This window comes from Lotus japonicus, chromosome 1 (assembly GCF_012489685.1).
Source record: "Lotus japonicus ecotype B-129 chromosome 1, LjGifu_v1.2".
Lineage (NCBI taxonomy): Eukaryota > Viridiplantae > Streptophyta > Magnoliopsida > Fabales > Fabaceae > Lotus > Lotus japonicus.
The window spans coordinates 124,444,250-124,463,795 of NC_080041.1; the positions used below are offsets into that span (position 1 = coordinate 124,444,250).

The 19,546-nt window shown below is 36.6% G+C and overlaps 3 protein-coding genes across 4 annotated transcripts; 2 read left to right on the forward strand and 1 right to left on the reverse strand.

Annotated features, from left to right (window-relative positions):
* The first annotated feature begins 2,478 nt into the window (after window positions 1–2,478).
* On the forward strand, window positions 2,479–9,024 carry LOC130723955 (subtilisin-like protease SBT4.15). Its single transcript, XM_057575107.1, has 10 exons — window positions 2,479–2,558; window positions 2,685–2,782; window positions 2,897–3,040; window positions 3,272–3,377; window positions 4,000–4,510; window positions 6,976–7,076; window positions 7,181–7,408; window positions 7,644–7,752; window positions 7,836–8,049; window positions 8,335–9,024. Exons 1-10 carry the CDS (start codon window positions 2,479–2,481, stop codon window positions 8,874–8,876), a joined length of 2,133 nt encoding a protein of 710 aa, XP_057431090.1. The 3' UTR covers window positions 8,877–9,024.
* On the reverse strand, window positions 8,936–12,441 carry LOC130730219 (uncharacterized). 2 transcript variants are annotated; one of them, XM_057582164.1, is made up of 6 exons: window positions 11,962–12,441; window positions 11,651–11,809; window positions 11,483–11,560; window positions 10,588–10,653; window positions 10,351–10,416; window positions 8,936–10,246 (listed from the first exon to the last, which is right to left on the reverse strand). In XM_057582164.1, the coding sequence occupies exons 1-6, from the start codon at window positions 12,352–12,354 to the stop codon at window positions 9,395–9,397; spliced, it is 1,614 nt and encodes a 537-aa protein (XP_057438147.1). In that variant the 5' UTR covers window positions 12,355–12,441; the 3' UTR covers window positions 8,936–9,394. The 2 variants fall into 2 exon arrangements, with proteins under 2 accessions (XP_057438147.1, XP_057438148.1); XM_057582165.1 differs by having other exon boundaries at window positions 11,651–11,793; window positions 11,962–12,439.
* Window positions 12,442–13,640: 1,199 nt separating this feature from the next.
* On the forward strand, window positions 13,641–14,561 carry LOC130730220 (60S acidic ribosomal protein P2B-like). The gene is made up of 3 exons (XM_057582166.1): window positions 13,641–13,826; window positions 13,924–14,156; window positions 14,368–14,561. The coding sequence occupies exons 1-3, from the start codon at window positions 13,739–13,741 to the stop codon at window positions 14,392–14,394; spliced, it is 348 nt and encodes a 115-aa protein (XP_057438149.1). The 5' UTR covers window positions 13,641–13,738; the 3' UTR covers window positions 14,395–14,561.
* The last annotated feature ends 4,985 nt before the right edge of the window (window positions 14,562–19,546 follow it).

Sequence of the window (19,546 nt, forward strand, 5' to 3'; positions counted from 1 at the left end):
TAATCAAATTAAATGAGATATTTCTTCTGCTGCAGAAATGGTCCTCTTTTTTTTTTGTCTTTTATGATATATATAATCAACTTCGTCATAAAGCAGTCATCCGCACTTGAAATGAAAATGTAAAAGCAAATTACAAATAAACTATTATGAGAGAAGATAACAATTAACAACATCCCTAAACACTAGCGTTTTACCCCGTGCCTTGCACGGCGAATATTGATCTCATTATTTGGTCCTTCAAAGTATGAAATAATTATTACTGGATTGATGAAGGGGGATTCATTAGAGCATACCTGCAATCCTCTTCTTGTTGCGTGGATTGCCTTTCTCTTCTTTCCACACAAAGAAATTGCATACCCTCCTCTAGGGTTGTCCATCAGTTGGTTTAGGTCGAACTCGGGTTAACATAGTCGATTTTGTCGGGTGAAAACATCAAAACACCAGACCCGTCATTGACCAACTAGTGGTTACGAGTTGTTCATATTCGGTTTGCACGGGTCACGTTTTTCCAGGTGAGTTCATACAAGTTATTAATCTAGAAAATTTTCATAAAAAAACAGAAGATGACACTATAAAGTTGGCTTCGCCCTGACAGTGCATGACGATGACATAGAATGAAACTTTGCTTGGATAGATCACACTCATTTAAATGAAGGAACTCTTAGACAAAGCCTCAGTAGCCTTCAAGGACTCATTTAGATTTATGATTGTTCAAGAGAAGAGAAAGGTTCGAGGGAGGAGGCAAGTCATGCAACAAAGTTAGTAGTAACGGTAATGTGAAGTTGTGAACCATTTAGATGAGTTTGAGGAAAGAGATGTCAATCGGTCGGACTCGGGCCAAGATAGTAGGTTTTGTCGGGTGAAAAACATCAAAACACCAGACCCGTCACAGACCGATTTGTAGCCACGGGTTGTTCGGATTCAGTTTCTCAGGTGACGATTTTGTCAGGTGAATCGGGTTTTGGTTGGTAGTGATTTTTTGGGCAGCCCCTCCTCCCTTGTTCCTTGGAAAAAAATGCACATTTATTTCAATTGAGCCGACAATTTCAAATCAAAATTGGAGATTAGGAAGATTCATGGTCTCACCTCATATCTTCCGCATCCATAGAAACGTCTTCTAGAATTTTCATTTGTCAAAGAGGTCATCATCAGGGGCTTCAACACCACAACCGCAAATTCTTCTTCTTTAAACAAAGCCATTTTTAATGGAGCTCCTGGATGAAATTTGTCTTTTACCTCCCATTACACGAGCTTCGAAACATCCAACGACTCTCCCCTTCAACCTTTCTAACCTGTAACGGTTTAAAGACTCTCTTCTTTTGTTGTCCCTTTCCCTTTTTCATTGGTCGCGATTTTAGGGTTCATGAGAATTAGAGATTTTATTTCAATTTCATCCCTTTTGGTTACCTTGTGCCCCTTACATGACTTGTTTCAGAAATTTTTAGTTTTAATAATTTTTTATCTAAGTGGTGTGTTGACATGGGTGTCACGTCAACTAATGATGACACATCAGTGAGTTTTGTCAGCTCATTGACGACAGAGTGACGGAATGACCAAAATCACTCACATTAGAAAGATTGAATACCTGAAGCACTCGAAGCGCTCGTTTTGAACATTGAGAATCACTTTCACATATTGGTTTTAGATTAGTCTTAGATTGTTTACAAATGTTACCAAAAAAACTGTCTTTAAAAAAATAGATTGCAACTTAACATTTGCTTATTACAATTTGCAATGCTTAATGCTTTAGGAAAAAGATTGGGTCTGGTGCTGCTTAATGGGCCAGATGAGGAATCGGAAAAAGGATTGAAAGAACAAGTCAAGCAAAATATGACTAGTTAGTCTAGAATGGGGAAGATTCGATTAAATTTACCGTGCATCCAATATATAATAAGATGTCAAATATACGTTCAAAAAAAAAAAAAGATGTCAAATATAAAAAGCTTTATACTTGGGCCAAATATTAAAAAAAAAGTTGCATATTAAATTAAATTTTAAAATAAATAAATATGACAAACTAACTGTGGTGACTTAGACTTATAAGGATCCAAAATTGAAGCCACCAAATACTCGGTCCTGGCTCCTGCACATAAAATGTCACCCTTTGCACATTTCTGCATAATCTGCGCCCATTGCTGTTGCAGTTTATATGATGAAACAGCAAATTATCATCACTTTATAAGTAGTAATATCAAACCTTATTTTTCTTTGACACAAAAGTCATTAGAGAATGAGTAGTAATCCAGTCAAGATGTTACACAAGAATTTGCTACTATTACTACTACCACTACTCATCTTCCCCATACTCATCCAGGGACAACATGAAAGAAAGGTATATATACACTAACAACAAATTATCATCACTTTAGTGAAGAAGATTATTGCTATATATAAGATTATCATAATTTTTGCTTCTTGTTAGTTAGTTACCTTTTTTATGTGAATTCTGTGTTTAAAAAACAGCCGTATATTGTGTACATGGGAGAACTACCAGCGGCAAGAACCCTGCATGCGATGCAAGAAAACCACCACAACTTGCTCACCACTACAATTGGAAAGTAATGATCCCAATTAATTTGATCAATTATAACACTATGCAATGGAGTATGGACATTCCATAGTTCTAATTGTCGATCTAAAACCTTCATGATCAATCAATGGCTATTTCTTTCTTATTGTTACAGCAAGCAGTTAGCCAGACAGTTCAAAATGCATAGCTATGGAAAGAGCTTCAATGGATTCGTTGCAAGACTTTTGCCAAATGAAGCAGAGAAACTGCTAGGTAGTTTTTGACAGTTAAATGAAATGATGAATCTCAAGATACAAATTAAATTCACTTTAATAACAACAATTATTATGTATGTTTCTACATTATTGGTGTTTTAATTGAATGCAGAGGATGACAATGTGGTATCTGTGTTTCCTAATACACGCCGCAAATTACACACAACAAGGTCATGGGATTTTCTAGGAATGCCCTTAAATGTGAGGAGAAACCCTGCCATGGAAAGCAATATGGTTGTGGGTGTGTTAGACACAGGTACATATAAAGAATGACTTTAATTTACATGTTCAACATTGTAACAAGTTTTATACAGACATCTAATCATATTTTGGGATATTTCATTTTTGGTAATTTTTTATTTTAATTTGTCAACAATGTGGCAAAATAGTGAACAAACATAATTAATGTCCAAATAAAATTTCTTACACTATCAACTGTCAGTACAAATTTATATAACTCTAATAAACGTTTCCTCTGTTTGAACAGGTATTTGGGTTGACTGCCCCAGTTTCAATGATACAGGGTATGGGCCTCCCCCACGTAGATGGAAGGGTACATGTATGACAGGAGGCAACTTCACTGGCTGCAACAAGTGAGTATTCATATGAGTACTGAAAATTAATTTGCTATTTTTCAACCTCCATGTATAGTTAGTGGACCTATAGATCTAGTGGTTAGTGGACCTATCTAGTGTCATATGATTAATTTCTTGAAGTTTTAGTTAAGTTTGCATCCAGATTCCAGAATTAATCGTTCTCATTTACATGTATGTATCATTAGCCAAATGGCAAAGCAACAAAAATGAGAGAAGTTACCAAAATATCTAGTATAGATAGTTAGGCTCACAAGGGACCTAATCAACAGTTTAATATGTGGTTATTTTTTAGAAGAGGTCTAATCACTTAATGTGATCTCAGAGACTCGAGGAGATTAACGTTAAAATTATCGGTCTTAACAATGTCTTATGCAACAATAAAAAAATAAAAAAGTTGTTTCAATCAACCATGATTTTAGGTGACCATACTTTTCTTCCATGTGTTCACCTTAATGTTGAATCATTCACCCGACCAAAATGACAATGTCAATATAACAAACATCGATTGGCAATTGGCACAAAATTGAAATGACACCACTAAGTATTAACGTTGACATACATTTTGCACCTAAATTAGAGGGTGATTTGAACTGAATTAGATTTCTCATGTGATGTGCAGCAAGGTGATCGGAGCAAAATACTTCAACCTCGACAAGAGCAGTCCACCGATAGAGAACCCAAGTCCGGTGGACTACCAGGGCCACGGCACTCACACGGCCTCCACAGCGGCAGGCGGAACAGCAGCGGGTGCAAGCCTGTACGGTGTCGGCGAAGGCACAGCACGTGGTGGCGTACCATCTGCGCGTGTTGCAATGTACAAGGTATGCTGGAGCATAGGGTGCAGTGACATGGACATGCTTGCTGGGTTCGACGAGGCCATAGCGGATGGCGTGAACGTGATATCAGTGTCGATTGGAGGTCCTTCACGTGACTTCTTCACTGACCCGATTGCGATTGGAGCATTCCACGCTATGAGCAAAGGGATTCTCACTTCTTGCTCTGCTGGGAATGATGGCCCTCGCCCTACCACCGTTGAGAATGTTGCTCCCTGGATTTTGACTGTTGCCGCTTCCTCCATTGATAGACAATTCACTACACTGGTAGCTTTTGGAGATGGAAAGAAAGTCATGGTAAGTAACATACATCTCTGTTTCTTATTATAAGAATTACTAAATAACTTACCTCATCCCTGTTAAAAAATGTACTTGCATTAAATTTATTCTTAATTTTTTAAAATTATACATATCTCACTTTTTTTAAATTTTTATACATAACTAATGCTTTTGATGGTTGAAAGAATTTTTTTTAAAGAATTGTTGTTAAAAAATAGGCTTAATTGCACTTTTGGTCCCCCAACTTTAGTCTTCCTGCGAAAATCGTCCCTACACTTTAAAATTAGCAAAAAACGTCCCTAACGTTTTCACCCGGTTGCAAAATTAGTTTTCCGTCCAATTCCATCCAATATTTAACGAATTCTGGGATAAAAATAAGAAAATAAAACAAAAACCTAGAAATTGATGAATGTTCATCTTCTTCAAAGAATCTTCATCATCATCTTCATATTCTTCTCTAGAAAACCCAGAAGCAAACCAAAAAATCATCAACCCCACCCCAAACATCAATTTCATATCTCAAATCAACCATCAATTGAAGATGATCACAAACACTAGAACCAGTTTCTCCAAATCTGCATTTCCCTTTACTCCATTTACCCATTTCAAACCCAGAAAAATTTCAGATTAAACCCAAAACACAACACAACATGACTCTTCCTTCATCATCTTCATCATCTTTTTTTTTAATCAAAAACCCATAAACAATAACATTTATCTTCATCTCCTTTTTGAAACATCACAAACCAAAATCTCATTCACAATCACACAAAACATACCTTAACAGATTTGATTTTCTTCCCATTAACCACGCTATTAGCAATATAGTTCCAATATTACATCAACTCATGAGATTATCACAACACGGAAGGAAGAGATTATCAAAATAAAGAAGATAGCAACACCAGCAAATAAAAATTTCTAAATTCTCAAATTTCTCTTCGTCTGGCAAGAGGTTATACTCCTCTTTTTTTTACTGATTCATACCCTTTGGTTCCGGTGCTACTTTCTCTTCTTCTCCCTGAATCTCGCGTGCAGACCATGGTAAAGATCGCAACTTTCGAAAACAATCAATGTTGAAGTTGAGATGGAAAGGGGTTGGGTTTCTGATTTCTGGTGGGAAGCAAGTTCCGAACAAAAAGATCTCTCTGATTCCCGTTCTGGTTTGCAACAGATCGAAGGATTTCGGTTCGCGATCTGGAAGCAAGTGGGATCTTGTTCGCGATCTGGGCTTGGAAAAGGAGGAGAGGATCGCTAGATCTAGAGACAAGCAGATTCGTTTTCTGGGGTTGAGGGTGTTGCTTCCTCTTCCTCCTTAATGGATCTGGGTTATGGCTGTTTGCTGAAATTTCAATGCTTTGGGTTCCATCAACAATCTGAGTCTTTGAAAAATATTGACTTTCTGGTTAAAACTGGAGAAGATGAAGATGTCTGAGAGTTGAAGTTTTTTTTTCTTCTAGGAGGGATATTTTAATTTTTTAATTAATTTTTTGAGGAATATTCCGTTAGTTTTTGGATGGAATTGGACGGAAAAACAATTTTGCAACCAGGTGTAAACGTTAGGGATGTTTTTTGTTAATTTTAAAGTTTAGGGACGATTTTCGCAGGAAGGCTAAAGTTGGGGGACCAAAAGTGCAATCAAGCCTAAAAAATAATTAATGCATCTCAAACTTTAAATCGACTATTTAAAAAAAATCAACTATACCTCAAGTTTGGTTCTTACTATAATAAGGAACCAAGGTGGGAGTTTTCATTTTGTATTTTTTCACAAGAAAAAGAATGAGTAAAATAAATAGTTATTTTTATATTTCTTTCCGTAATTTAGATATGAGAGAATTTTTGTTTGCACGTACTTCATGTTTTTGGTTTCCTTTAAAACCTTTAAAAAAGCCAATACATTTTTTAAAAGTCAAGCAATTAAAAAAAATAGGCCAATCATAAAGAGTTCTTTTTTTTTAAATATCCTAAAGAGTATGTTAAAAAAGTTATTGCTAATATTCTTTTGTAAATGAAGAGAAACTCTCAATAACAAGATGTTAGGAATGTTAAACTTAAACCCCAACTTTTTAGACAAATAACCCCAACTTTTTAGACAAATAATATGAAAACCCCACAATTAATTCTGAAACTAAGGAGAGTTGCTTCTAATTTTATGTTTATTTGAGATATCAATTTTTGTCCATTGTTTATAGTATATTTAGATAAATTTAATTTTTCAGAATCAATTCCAAATGTCAAAAGCAGCCATCAAAAGAATTTCCTTATAATAACACGGAAAATTCTAAATGACATCTTAGAAGATTATATTATTGTTCAAAAAAAAGATTATATTTGTACAATTTTGACAAATAAAGAAAGAAAATTGGAAGAGATGAGAGAAAAATATATAGAATAAAGAAAGAATATCATAAAAATGCATTGTATAAACTTGTGATAATATCTAATTCTGCTTCAAATAGCTTATTTTGGTTGACATTTGGTAGGGACAATCCATTAATACATTCGCCCCTCGGAAAAGGATGTATCCTTTGACTAGTGGAGTTCTAGCTGCCAACCGTAGTGGGGATGGCTATGGCAGTCCGAGGTATTGTTATCCAATCACTGACCCTCATGATGTGCTTGCAAAATTTTAGTATTTCTTAGAATGATTATGACAAGTTTGAGAAAATGACAACACTTATGATGCAGTGGTTGTGATTATGGGACTCTAGACAAGAACTTGGTGGAGGGAAGAATAGTGTACTGCCTTGGGGGAACGGGCAGCCAGGACCTGACCATTAAACAACTAGGGGGAGCAGGGATCATCATTGGCCTTCAAGACAAAGTAGAAGGCTCTTACACCACAGTAATTCCTGGATCATATGTTGATGCAAATACTGAGGGCAAAACCATAGATCTCTACATTAATTCCACACAGTATGTGTTTTTCTTTGGTATAATCAACTCGGAATCCAGAAGCTACTCATAGCATGTCAGAATCAGTTCCGGCCTCATAGCTTCTCTCTGGAATTGATTTTGATTCAAATCAATTATAAAAGATTTTCAAACATGCTATAAAAGTAGCTTCTCCTTATAATTGAATTTGGTTTCTGAATGAATCGTAGAAATTTTTTTAAAGGGTACTAAATGAGTAATGTGATATAACTTTCAGGAATGCACAAGCAGTTATATTCAAGACAGGAAGCACACAAATCCCAGCTCCATATCTTGTTTCTTTTTCAGCAAGAGGTCCTCAACTCATCACCAAAAACATTCTCAAGGTGATATTTCTCTCTTTCTTTCTCCATTGCTCCCTTCTGTTCCATTTGGCTTGCTTTCTAAAATGTCAAGATTCTATGTGAAGCCTGACTTGGCTGCTCCAGGACTGGACATACTAGCTGCGTATTCCAAACTGACAACAACAACAGGGTACCCTGATGACCCTCGTCACTACGTTTATAACATACTCTCAGGAACCTCTATGGCATGTCCACATGCCACTGCAGCTGCTGCCTATGTCAAATCCTTCCACCCTGATTGGAGTCCTGCTGCAATTAAATCTGCCCTCATGACCACTGGTGAGTAACCCCCCCTATAGCTAATTCCTCATAAACAGTGCATGTTCGGAAATCGGAAACATCTATAAAATTGATTCTCGTGTCAGAATCAGAGAGAAGCTTTTGTGAATAGCTTCTAGATTTCAAAATTCATTCTCGTGAAAAAAATTGATCTAAACATGCAAACAGACCAATGCTTACAATGATAAACCTTTTTTTTTCTTTCCCTATCATTGGAAATTGCAATGTTGACTGGTAGTACATTCTTTGTGGAAGAAATCTAACATTTTCATCTCAACAATTCAGCAACTCCTTTGAAAATCAATGACAATTTCACGGAGCTGGGATCTGGGTCAGGACAGATTAGCCCAGTTAGTGCTTTGCATCCAGGCCTGCTCTATGACATTGGAATGAACTCCTACCTTTCCTTCTTGTGCAAGCAAGGCTACAACAGCACTAGCATAGGTATATTAATTGGCACAAGAGGTTTCAACTGCACAACCATTAAGCCTGCACCTGGCACAGATGGACTCAACTACCCCAGCATGCATGTCCAGCTCCTGGGTGCCAGTTCCAGAATTTCTGCAGTTTTTTTCAGGACTGTGACTAATGTAGGATCTGCAAATTCAACGTACAAGGCTAAAGTCACAGCACCCAAGGGTCTTACAGTGAAGGTCGTCCCGGATACATTGGAATTTAGACAGTTGCACCAAGACCTGTCATTCAAGGTTGTCCTGAACGGGCCTCCAATGCCAGATGGGACACTGTTATTATCTGCATCACTTGAATGGAGTGACTCTAAACACAGTGTTAGGAGTCCGATAGTAGTTTTTAAGCCACAATATTGAACCGGAGCCTCAAGTGAACATATTACATGATATAGGAATTTCAGTTTTAGAATTTTTCATTCTTTCTTCTCCTGTAGTGTAAATTTATGTTAGTTAATTGCTTTAGATAATGGGAAGAGAAATTTAGACTGTCTGCTCAGAAACAACGTTAGAAGTTGAATAATCCGGATCATAAAATTGACCAATAAAAAATTTGATCAGTTTCACCACTTTAAAAAACCAACTTCCCCTACCCTTTCTCTTCCCTGGGAGGGAAACAAAATTCCCAGTATAGGAAGTAAATAAAAAAAGAAACAAGCAAGATTAATGAAGAAAAACTTAAACCTATAATGTCATCAGTGCTGTACATGATTTGGATTTTGGACTTCAATTCTCTTCCTTCTAAGGCCATCAATGGATTTAGTTAACCTGTATTCAGCTCAACTTCCAAAAACTTATTTATCATTGAAGCTTCAAAATCTGTAATGGATGAACTTTTGCTCCCTTTTTGAACTATTTAACCAAGTTTATTAGAGAAGTCAACACTCCATCCGGGACTGGAGATTATGGATGCTTTTTAGCTTTGTTAGTTCCTTTCTCCTCTTTCTTGCCTCTCCTGCAGCAACTGCATCCACTAGATTTTGACCTAGGGATGTGAACTGTTCTTGTTCCCTTTCCAGTGAAGAAGCTGCAGTATGAGAAGCTGTTGAAGATGCCTTAGTGTTGGGAGCAGAATGTAACTGAAGCTCTGGTTCTTGCTTGACAGCAGAAGCATGACCGTTACAACCAAGTGCCGGTCGTCTAAACTTTTCTACAATGTGACATTTTGATTTCTGCTCACCTCCATCCAAAGAAAAACTTGGAGTTGCGTGTACTGGGCCATTAACTGATCTGGCTTCTGTCAAGCCAGAAGCTTCTGTTTTAAGTTTGATAGGTGGAGCTGGTTGATAATCCACGTTTGCCGCTGTATTTAATGATAAACTAGTACGACAATTTTTACCAGGAGGTTTATCAAGTTTATCTTTCAAGCTAGTGGAAGGTGGTGACTGTCCATTTCCAAATTCTGGGAGAGGGTGTAACCAAGGACATGGAAACATGTACAATGGATTTTGCGTTCGATTGTCAATAAGGTTATTTTGCTTGTGATGTGATTCAGACTCAGAAGAACATGGCACATAAACATTTGGTGGAATGGCAATCGAATTAAATGGTGTATGTTGTAATTGAACTGGACTAGGAGACTGAAGGATGGAGGGCCAAAATAACTGTGTAACTGGAAAATGGTTATAAAGAAACCATGGACTATTGCCATACACAGGTGCTACCTCAGCCACAGATGACTCCTGCTCAACAGGAGTTTTCTGCACTTCAGTGTTTATTGACTTGGCTATCTGAAAATGGAAGTAAATGTCAGTTTTGTAGTGTTTATTTACTTCTTTTGTAAACTGAGAGTTACACCCAGCTTCAAGATTTCTTCCATAGAAAAACATCTTACTTGAGCCTTTAAGTGCTTATTTGTAGTTTCCAAAGACTGATACTCTTTTAAAGCCAACTCCTTCTCCTTTTTCACCAAAAATGTAGGTGAGCGATTAGATAAAAACCGAAGAGATAAAAAAATTGAGAAACAATTAATATCTTAAATAGATGCTTCATATAAATAAGCACAACAGAATAAAGAGGAAGTGAGAAAAGAAGACCAGAAGGTAGCTTAATAATGACATAGTAGCCTTACCCTCTTTAGGTTTTCATTCTCCATAAGTAAAGTGGCAGCTTTTCTGGTTAACTCCTCACTCAGAGCCTGAAGCATTTTAAAAAAAAAAGAATGAAACTGCTTAATACAGAAATTAATCAGCCAGAACAATTAGATGGCTAAAAAAAAGAAGTAATTTTTCTTTCATAAAATGTTAAAATTTCAGAAGTTTTAAATTATCAGATTATTTCAAGTTTACTGGATATCTTAGAAATGAAACTCTTAATCTGAAAACCCTTATAAGAACAGCCATGGCTAGTGGCTCTATAGGGACTTGGGCAATTCTACAAGTTTGAAGGAGGTTACAAAATGTTCTGTTCTAGGATAATGGATACACTCATTTGCTACAAGAACAGTTTAGATCATCATCCAACTAAATGGAATAGTGCAGATCAGCATTGTCCAATAAACAGCTATGTCAGAAATGTCAATGAATAATGACTTCCATTAATCTAAAGACCCCTGAGGTGGAAGGGGTGATTAAAAAAGTGCATAACAAACTATGTGGTCATTGAAGACCTGTAATAGTAATTCAACAAGTGTTATTGTGTGCTTGGACCGAGTTGCCTTCTTTCTACATCCCACTGTGCATTTTTCTCAAAGCTACAAATGGAAGTTTATTTTAAGCTAAATTGGTACGATTTAGGGGCATTATTGTAATCTAGATCATTAATATCCCTATATATGCTTGTATCACTAACCCTAGTGTATTTTGAATCCTAATTGAGAAAAGGAACTATAGTTGCTCTGTAGACGTAAGCAATTTGGCCGGCCAAACGGACTGCGTGACCAAAGTCTTGTGTGTTACTCTCTACTCTAATTTTGTATTCGCGTTACTGTTCTAACAATAAGTTCATTTGTGGATGCGAAAAAATACCTGTCTACGGCGAATTGTTTGCCTAGCTGACTCTCTATTTGCCAACACCCTGCGTATCCTCCGCGCTTCTTTTTCCTCCTGAACATTAATAATCCATTAAACTACAACTAATCAATGATAACTAGAAATTTAATTACAAAATATTTCACAATCTCTCATCTCATGCACCTCAGTCAAATTACGCCTCGACTTGCTACAGCGAACTGAAGAGTGGCTTGTAGTAGTCCTAGTAGGTAATTCAGCATCCTGCTCCACCTTCACAGGTCCCAAACAGTCATCATGCTCCATCTTCTCATCTAGCTGCTGCTGACCTGCAACACCTTGGCCCTGCCATAAATTAAACCATTTCTAAATTCCTATCACAACTCCATCACACTCACTCTTATCCATTCAATGAACATGAAAACCATGGACATAGCAATTTGACTTACTCTTATTAGGGGATTAAATTTGAAAAAACGAAAGAAGGAAGTAATTACCGCAGGGGTGATAAGAGTGTGAGGAGTCGGCGAGTGACGTATGGCGTTATTGGCAGCGGTGGTGCAACATTTATCATCAACATGGCGGAGTGCCAAGTGAGCAAGAGTCTCCGCCGCCTCAATCTCCTCCTCCGAGGCACACGACGGCGAAGAAGAAGGAGAAGAAGAAAAAGAGAAAGAGGAAGAAGAGCGTTTATCTGAATCCACGTCCATCGTGAGAGAGAGAGAGAGAGAGGAACCGAACCGAACATAGAGGGAAAGGGTGGTAAGGAGAGGGTGTGTGATATATATTGATGCTATGAGATTATTGACTGGTTTGGTTTTGCTCAAGAGAAGAGAAGCACACAGGTCGTGGGTGAGTGACACGTGTCGTGCCAATTCACTTGTGGACATGTTTGATAATAAGCATCCATGTATCTTTGCTCGCCACGTTTCAGGGATTTGCCCACGTAGGCGAATTGCCGCACTGCAAAAGTCGGCTTCTCTTTCCCTTTTAACATTCTACTACCATGATGTACCATCTACTGACTCTTTTCAGCACCTAATCAATCCTCCAATCACATTTTTCCTAATTCATTACTAAAATGCCTCAATAAATATCTCCAGTATTATATTTGTATTTTTTTTTTTTGAAATAGACTTCAGTAAATCCTTAAAAAAGAATATTAAAATTAAAATTGAATTGTACGTGACTTACCCGATTTGGCGAGCTAGAAAATTGTTTCTACGATAGTAGTACTTTCTAATTACTCATAATTTTCGTGAAAGACAATAGTAATGTGGAGCTTTTTGTAAAGTACATTCGTTGGACTCCTCTTAACTTATCTATAGTGGTTTTTAATGTCGATGGTAGTACTTTAGGCAATTTATTAGGATTTTCAAGTTTTGATCGTCTACTCTATTATCATATTGGTTATTGTATTAGAGACTTCTTTGGAAATAATTACATTTATGTTGACTTTGACGTTGACTATCATGCATGAAATGCAACTTGGGGGTTCAGTTTAGTTTCTTAGTTTGTTATATCTACTACTAAGCTAAGCTATTAGGTTGGAGAGGAACAATGTTTTGTAGTTTCATGAATATGTTTATATGGTATTAGTATAACATAATCAATACCAACTTCATTGTGACTATTGCTAATACTTTAATAGGAAATAATGACTGTGTTGATTTTCTCACAAAGTCTTCATTGTGACTGTTGTAACATATTATCATATTGTTTTGGAACTTTCATTAATGTTCATCGTAACTTTGTCTCTTATGTTGTTGGCAAATGTTGTAGGGACAACGTTCCTTACTATTTGTTGTTCCTTTTTTGTTTTTTTGTTTTTTTTTTTCTTCTTCTACCGAAATATTTATATAAATAAAGAAGAACATAAAATATTTGAAATTATAAAATGAGAAGCACACATTCACAAGGAAATTTCAAAAAAATAGTGAAAATAAATAAGATAATACTTTTTGTAATTAATTTTTTCAAAAAAAAATGCACTTCCAATTTTCACTTGGGGAAGAAGGCCCACGGTGAGCTTAACAGAGCCAGCAAGTGTAAGTGGCCCAATGCTTGTAAAACCCGGATCTGATACATACAGCCTCCATGGAAGCGGGTACGGGTCGCAAAAACAAAGCCCGAACCGTTCATCTTTCTTTGTAGTGCCGAAACAAACCCTAACCCTATTTATCAAATTACAGAACACAAAAACCCTTCGCTTCGTTTCTCCTCACTCACCAATCGCACATTGTGAACACAGAGACTCACATTCTCGTGTGCAAGATGAAGGTGATCGCAGCCTACTTGCTCGCCGTGTTGGGAGGTAACACAGCCCCTTCTGCCGACGACTTGAAGAGCATCCTTAGCTCCGGTAACCGCCATTTTTCAATGGTTTATTTGTTCAGTGACGTGAATTTTAAGATTTTCGGTGATTTTGATGTGATTTTCGAATTGTTGTTGATTTTCAGTTGGAGCTGATGCGGATGATGAGAAACTCAGTTTTCTCTTGTCTGAAGTGAAGGGTAAGGATCTCGCTGAGGTTATTGCCTCCGGTAGGGAGAAGTTATCCTCAGTTCCTTGCGGTGGTGGTGTTGCCGTTGCTGTGTCTGCTGCTCCGGGAGGTGGCGGTGGTGGTGCTGCTCCAGCTGCAGCTGAATCGAAGAAAGAGGAAAAGGTGGAGGAGAAGGAGGAATCAGATGATGTAAGTGTTCTTGTTCATTTTAATGTAAAAATGTTTTTAACATTGCTATGAGCATATTTTAATGATTTCATGCTATGTGATGGAAACAGTTTTGAACTTGTTGTTGGTTGAACATGGATTAAACATGATCTTTATGATGCTGCTTCCATTTTTATTGTTTTTTGAAATTGGTTTCTCACTGGTTCTATTGTTGATTTGTTTTGTGGTGCAGGACATGGGTTTCAGTCTCTTTGATTAGATGGTAGGCTGTTCGAACATTTCTTCGGAATACATTCTCAATCTAGAGCTACTTAGTCTTTTTCATTTCTTGGTTAATGTTGTGACAATGATCAATGTGGTTGAAAGAATTTTGTTAAATATTGTTTGCATTCATCAAGTTATGAAGATTTTTCAATTTGATCACCACTTTAGCTTTTCCTTTTGACTGTAGACATTTCCTTTATTGAATTTCATTTTGTGTAGTATCAAGCATTTTGTTGGTGTTAGTGATGCTGATTACTGAACAAAAATGCCAAAGTAGTAGAGGCATAAACCTTTTCTTTATTGAAAACATTGCATCTAATGTCAGGAAGCTTTTCCATGCCTCCTCTTAGTGCTTCCATCTTATCATTGACCAAGTGTAATAGAATATCACATCATCACAGATAGTAACAAGTTCTAAAATTTACATTTTCGTGATCAACAATTTACTATTTCCTAATCGATTTAAAGGCAAAGGTCAATAGACCTCTTTGTTATTCTTATACTGTCTTACAAAATTTTGTTTGAGGCCTTGTTTACTACTTTAATACTAGTATGTCACGTATAAGTGTGAGAAGGTGTGATGGGTAGTCATCAAGTAGTTAGTTCTGATAGGTTCAAGGTACTTTGAAATGAAATGATTGTTCATGACTTCATGTCTTGAAGCATGAAAGCTAACCCACTGCTGTTAAGGACCACAAGGTCTGTAGATACGGCAAACAGTTTGCTAGAGAAATGTCATCATTTCAATATATTGTTTTTTCTTTGTTTGTTATCGAATGAAATTTATTTCGATCTTGTTATCTCGATGAGCTTCGCTAAATTATATGGATCTTTCTATCAACACTATTTGATTTAGACTCTAGGATTTTCACCAGACAAAAGTCCTACATTGTGTCATAATGTGAAACAGCATCTGCAAGAATTGCGCTTGATAAAAAGGCTTCCACTAATTAGGATAAGTTTACCAAGTCGCTTAAGAAATCAGTGATGACATAGTCAATATAATTGGTATCATAGTTAAAAGGGCATGTGGTGGTAAGGACATAGTGGTTTCGATGCGAGTTAAATCTCAAAGTGAAAGTAGTTTTTTGCTCAATTCATTAAGAGGTCATTTACTTTGTCTTGAAAGCATAACGTTTGTGAGTGATAACACGTATCCGTTTGTTTGTACTTTGTACCGGCGTTATTATGTACCAATTGGATGCCCGACTTGGGCCTATATGAGATGACCGATCAACAAAAGTACTCTAACACTCAACTTTTGTCATATATTCCATACTTCACAATAGGTAAATATCGTATTCATGGATATATTTGGCAGCAAATCACGAAATCTTGGTGATCTTCTCTATCTAATGAATAGAGTCCGTTTTGAAATAGTTGCCTTGTACCCCCAAGGACTTACATATTCAAGTTGTGTGCATAATTGGAGAAACTGAACAATGTTGCTTACCTTTAGAGCCTGCTCTACTTACTTCCGAGAATGATCAAGGTATTTAATTCTTGTTAATTCATTGGTACAATTTTAAAGGAAATTAACAACATCACCAACGATAACTCGTCCTTTTGAATAAGATTGTTAGAGGCCGTCCTAAAATGCCATAAAAAAACTGTGTTTTTTATTTGAAGTTAGTTTAGACGTGACTTAAAATCGACGAAAAAAAGGCGTGATTTAATGCACATAAGTGAAAAAGCATCTCATATAGTTTTTTTTTGGTAAAGTCTCATATAGCTTTTGAACAAATAGAAAATTGAGATAGCACAATAGAAAAATAAACATGCTTAACATTGTTAGCTTGTAGGACCCTACCATCTTAGTTGTATTCTTACCTAAATGGTGGGTGGAAAACGTGCTAAGTTTGATTAGCAACTTTAAGACATTTCATACAGTTCAGACGTCAATGCAAGTATGCAACCATACCCTCTTTATCAGAATTATCCCTGAATCCTATAGCAATGGTTCCTTGAGTCGGTTCAATGTGCAAGAGATCGGGTGAATGGAAAAACATGCCACCAAGTAATGATTTTTTAAAATTTCTTGAGTGAACTGACCCCTTTTTTTTGTAGGGGTTTTCATATTTGTTTTTTTTAAATGGTTTTCACATTTGTTGTTATGATTGAATGTTGTTGATAAAAATGAAAGTTTTCTTCCATTTACTCAATTTTGTCGAATTTTATGAATGGCTTATTTTTCATATATGGATTGTGGCTAATGTTGTTAAAAAGCAAAATCCAGTAGTGGGTATCTAAAGGGAAGGTCAGAATTCTGTGAAAAATGAAAACCTTTGCAGATAGATGAACCAATTGTATTAAATTCATGTTTGTAACGGTGATTGTGGTTATTACATACAGATCTGAAAAGTCTCATATTGCGATCGCTACTATAGTTGTGATTTTTTACAATATTAAAATCACGACCGCCTCTGCAATTTAAAACCTTGGATGAAGTTCTACCTTTATGGTGTTTGTGGATGGATCTCTAAATTAGATTGTTTTGCCTAATTTGTGGGTTTCTTTGCTCTTAATTTTCAAGTTCATTTTAATGATATTGTTTTTTTTTCCGAGTGCTGACAAAAAATCAAGGGTTGTCGCTGCTTTGTGCAAGAATCTGAAAAAATGGCAAGCCTTGTGTAATCAGATTATGCCGTATATGCCCTTTAAAAAGGTTAGACTCATGGATGTGAACAAGAAAAAAAATAGATGTGGTGTCTTGTGTAATTCACTCAAGAAAAAAAAGCCTTGTGTAATTCACTCAAGAATTTTTTTTTTCTTGTTCACATCCATGAGCCTAATTTGTTTAAAGGGCATAAACGGCATAATCTGATTACACAAGGCTTGCCATTTTCTCAGATTCTTGCACAAAGCAGCGACAACCCTTGATTTTTTGTCGGCACTCGAAAAAAAAAAACAATATCATTAAAATGAACTTGAAAATTAAGATCAAAGAAACCCACAACTCGGGCAAAACAATCTAATTCAGAGATCCATCCACAAACACCATAACCCTAGGACTCCATCCAAGGTTTTAAATTGCAGTGGCGGTCGTGATCTTAATATTGTACAAAATCACAACTACACTAGCGATCGCAATCTGAGACTTTTCAGATCTGTATGTAATAACCACAATCACCATTACAAATCTGAATTTAATACAATTGGTTCATCTATTTGCAAAAGTTTTCATTTTTCACAGAATTCCGACCTTCCCTTTAGATACCCACTACTGGATTTTGCTTTTTAACAACATTAGCCACAATCCATATATGAAAAATAAGTCATTCATAAAATTCGACAAAATTTAGTAAATAGAAGAAACCTTTCATTTTTATCAACAACATTCAATCATAACAACAAATATGAAAACCATTTTTTAAAAACAACAACAAATATGAAAACCCCTACAAAAAGGGGTCAATTCACTCAAGAAATTTTAAAAATCCATTACTTGGTGGCATGTTTTTTCTATTTACCTGATCATTGATTTTATTTCCTAGATCTGGAATCCCCCCACCGGAGTTGTTGTTGGCTCTAGGTTGGTGATCATTGAGGTTTTCAGTCTCGGGAGACAACAATTGGGGTTTCGTGTTGGTGGTTGCGGTGGTGAGGTTTTCAGTCTCGGGAGACAGCAATTGGGGTTCCATGTTGGTGTTGGCGGTGGTGAGGTTTTTAGTCTCGGGAGACAACAATTGGGGTTCCATGTTGGTGGCGGCGGTGTTGATTGGCGGAATAGTAGACATGGTTAATGACACAACAAGACAAGAGCAAGAGCAAGAACAAGAGCAAAAGAAAGAGAAGTATCGCGAAACAAACAGGGTATGAATGACTTGGTTTGAACAAATGAATGTTGGTGGTGACTTTATAACAACAACAACACAACACAACCACAAGATAAGAACACATAGATTATCAGTAAAGGTGACTCATGAACACTTTGTCCTTATCCGATTATCAGTCACAAGATAAGAACTGGGATGAGCAGGGCCGGCCCAAGGGTCAAGCCACCAAAACAAGGGCTTTAGGCCCCCAATTTTTTTTTTTTAATTTTACCAAGTAAAAAAAGGTCTCGAATTTTTTTTTACCAAGTAAAAAGGCCCCAAAAATTTTAATAAATAAATATTTCTTTAGGTAAAAAGACCTCACTTTTAAAGTTTGCTTTAGACCTCGTTTAGTGTTGGGCCGGCCTTGGGGACGAGTGTTAAATTTTTTTGTCCGCACAATTATAAAATTTCAATCTTTGGAGGGCCTATTTATGGTTTCATAGTGAATAATCAGATCTTCTAGATGTTTCTAGGGTTCGTCAATATGAACCCCAAACACACTTTTTGTCGGTGGTTGGATTTGCCACCCCACATACTAGATTTGTCACCCCACTTTAAAATGAGGAAATATGAAAATACCCTCTTCTTAAGTACCTTGGAAGTTAAAGTTCTGAAGTACTCCGGAACTTAAAGTTCCAAAATCTTTACAACTAGAATTAAGGCTTAATTCTCAAATTAGTCCCTGTCTTTGTTTCGCCGTCTGAACCAGGTCCCTGATCGGAAAAATTTGTGCAAAAAGTCCCTATGAATGAAAATCGTTTGGGGCAAGTCCTCGCCGGAGCCCGGAGCTCCGGCGAGTGATGAAGTGGCGTGATGACTAGATAAAAACTGATGACATGGCATTAAAAAAAAATTATTTTAACATTAAATTAAACATAAACTAATTTGTTTTAATCCTCAATTAACAAACTTAAGCATATTTCCCCAAACCTTTTCCTAATTACCCACTTATTACCCTCAATTCCTAAACCCAATCCCAATTCCATTTCCTAAGTTCATCTGCATTCTTAACTTTTCATGTGAGAACCTAAGTTCATCTGAGAAACCTAAGTCCAATCCTTCCTGTGCGTTCGTTCGTTCTTCTGGCAAAGTGGATATACATTTCTTTCCTGTTCGATTTGGCAAAGTGTGAAGTAAGTAGACAACTCAACTCTCGATTAAGCATTGTGTTGATTATTGTGGTGATTATTCCTTTCGATTAAGCTTATTCTGAGATGGGTTTTGGGGTTTTTCATTCTCGATGGGTTTTGGGGTTATTCTGAGATGGGTTTTGTCGTTGTGGTTTTCATGGTCGATGGGTTTTGGGGGGTTTTCATGCTCGACTCAGGG

What these genes read in the sequence shown, in the direction of transcription:
- LOC130723955 (XM_057575107.1), top strand. Translation starts at nt 2,479, where the DNA reads ATGGGAGAACTACCAGCGGCAAGAACCCTGCATGCGATGCAAGAAAAC. An exon ending in TGAAGCAGAGAAACTGCTAG is followed by an intron (nt 2,783 to 2,896) that starts GTAGTTTTTGAC and finishes AATTGAATGCAG; the next exon opens with AGGATGACAATGTGGTATCT. An exon ending in CTCTACATTAATTCCACACA is followed by an intron (nt 7,409 to 7,643) that starts GTATGTGTTTTT and finishes TATAACTTTCAG; the next exon opens with GAATGCACAAGCAGTTATAT.
- LOC130730219 (XM_057582164.1), bottom strand. Translation starts at nt 12,354, where the DNA reads ATGTCCACAAGTGAATTGGCACGACACGTGTCACTCACCCACGACCTG. An exon ending in ACACTCTTATCACCCCTGCG is followed by an intron (nt 11,810 to 11,961) that starts GTAATTACTTCC and finishes AATTTATGGCAG; the next exon opens with GGCCAAGGTGTTGCAGGTCA. An exon ending in AAACAATTCGCCGTAGACAG is followed by an intron (nt 10,654 to 11,482) that starts GTATTTTTTCGC and finishes AAAATGCTTCAG; the next exon opens with GCTCTGAGTGAGGAGTTAAC.
- LOC130730220 (XM_057582166.1), top strand. Translation starts at nt 13,739, where the DNA reads ATGAAGGTGATCGCAGCCTACTTGCTCGCCGTGTTGGGAGGTAACACA. An exon ending in GAAGAGCATCCTTAGCTCCG is followed by an intron (nt 13,827 to 13,923) that starts GTAACCGCCATT and finishes GTTGATTTTCAG; the next exon opens with TTGGAGCTGATGCGGATGAT. An exon ending in AGAAGGAGGAATCAGATGAT is followed by an intron (nt 14,157 to 14,367) that starts GTAAGTGTTCTT and finishes TTTGTGGTGCAG; the next exon opens with GACATGGGTTTCAGTCTCTT.